The sequence below is a fragment of the Geospiza fortis genome, unplaced genomic scaffold (genome assembly GCF_000277835.1).
Source record: "Geospiza fortis unplaced genomic scaffold, GeoFor_1.0 scaffold11, whole genome shotgun sequence".
In the NCBI taxonomy this organism is placed as follows: Eukaryota; Metazoa; Chordata; class Aves; order Passeriformes; family Thraupidae; genus Geospiza; species Geospiza fortis.
The window spans coordinates 393,696-395,484 of record NW_005054304.1 but is presented as its reverse complement, the minus strand read 5'-3'; the positions used below and the strand labels follow the sequence as shown (position 1 = coordinate 395,484).

The 1,789-nt window shown below is 59.2% G+C and overlaps 1 protein-coding gene across 1 annotated transcript in view; it reads right to left on the bottom strand.

Annotated features, from left to right (window-relative positions):
• Positions 1–1,789, bottom strand: part of LOC102039574 (fibroblast growth factor 5) — a 15,850-nt gene that overhangs the window by 4,437 nt on the left and 9,624 nt on the right. Inside the window, exon 3 of the mRNA XM_031066470.1 lies at positions 2–140. Coding sequence (XP_030922330.1) covers positions 2–140 — 139 coding nt within the window. The remainder of the gene's footprint in view (position 1; positions 141–1,789) is intronic.

Below are 1,789 nucleotides of genomic sequence, written 5' to 3'. Positions count from 1 at the left end.
CACTTGCATGGAGTTTTCCTTTTTTTGACATCGCTAAAAATTTGTTGCTGAAAACTCCTCGTATTCCTACAATCCCCTGAGACACAGCAAATATTTCCAAAATACCTAGGATGACAGAAATCCCAGAATAAATCACAGTTCTTTTCACATCGGCGTGACAGAGAAAAAAATAAATACAACTTAGTCTGACAGGTTTGCATTTCCTCTCCCACGTCCCTGCTCCTTCCTCAGCTGCCTGGCTCCACCCAGCTCCTGCTCCATCCCTCTGCCTCCATCCACTCTGGGAGGGATACGGGCTGCTAGGTGGGACTTGTGGGATCGGTTTTTTTTTTAATTGCATCTTGGGGCATAACTTCTGGCTAGGCTGTGGTGGAACAAGTTCATCCCTAGGGAAACCACCTACACCAGCCTGCTGGGATCAGAGCTGCCCATGCTCATCCCACAGACTCTGCACTCGGGAAGTCAGGGTCCCACAAGCCAGCTGGGACTGGAGGCACCTCTGAAGCTCCCTCACATCGCCCCTGAGGCACCCCAGTCCCAGCACCAAGGGCCTGGGGCACTTTGGGGGGGGTTACAAGCTGCCACACCCCTCATGCCACTGGCCATGGGGCTCGGCTGCCCCACTGGAGCAGGGCAAGTCCCTTGTCAAACGCCTGCCTGTCCCCAAGGGCACCCCAAACCCTCCTGCCCTTTGGGGGTGGCCCTGCTGCCATGGCAGACACACTCCTGTTTGTTGGGGTTGCCCAGGGTCAAGCCCCGTTTCCCAGAGGTCAAAGCCCAGGTGTCCCTGCCAAAAGCCATCCTCTTCCTCCCAAGGGCCTCCTGAGTGCCACAGCCCAGCACTGCCCCCCTGTCACCAGCTGGGGCTGGCTCTGCTCCCACGTGCGGAGCTGGTGTCCCTGTGGCCTTTCCGGGGGGGGATAGCTCAGCTTAAGGAGGAAGGAACTGCACATAATTCAGGTCTCTGCAGGACAGCTGTAGCACCAAACCTCTGCCAGCCCTTCCAAACCCGTGTCTCCCAAAACAGCCATGGAGTGGGGGCCCCTTTTCCTATCCATCCCCTAAACCCCTCCAGGCCACGTGTCCTGCTGTGCCCGCCAAACACTGAGCAGAGCTCCTGGGCTCCCGGCACTCCTGCCCAGGGGCTGCTCTCCCTCCTGGAGCCACGGCACAGTCTGGGCCCCAAATCCTTTGGTCCTGGGCAGATGTGGTGGCTGCTGTGTGAGTGCTCCCAGCAGCTGAGCCACTGCCAGGGTCACCTCGGGCCCGAGCCCCCGGGCTTCTGAGGGGATTTTTCATCCCCACCTGCCATTTCATTCCCTCCAGCAGGATATCATGGCAACTCCGACCAGAGGATAAGCCGTGAGTTAGCACAGCTTTCTCTCAGAGGAACGTCAGCCTCAGTCCTATTTTTAAACTGAATATATCCTATCACTGTGCTGGGAGAATGAGAATGCAGCGAGAGGGATGGAAAAGTCCCACTGGGAAAGGACCAAAAAGGGGCAGCATCTCCTCCTCCCCCAGGTGCCTGGCAAGGGGCTGGAGTGGCAGTGCAGCCCTTAGGCTCTCACACCATCCCCTCGGGCTGGGCAAACCCTCGGGTGGCGCTTCCCTGAGGAACACAGGCATCTCCCACGTATCCCACAGAGCACAGCCCCTCCAGCACCCCAAATGCCCCTTCCCGGGCCCGCCGGGGCTGCAGCTCACCCCAGGCGAGGGCGACAGGAGCGAGGGGCTCCGTGAGCCCCGCGGGGATGGGAAGCCCGCAAGGACGGGGATGCTCAGCCCC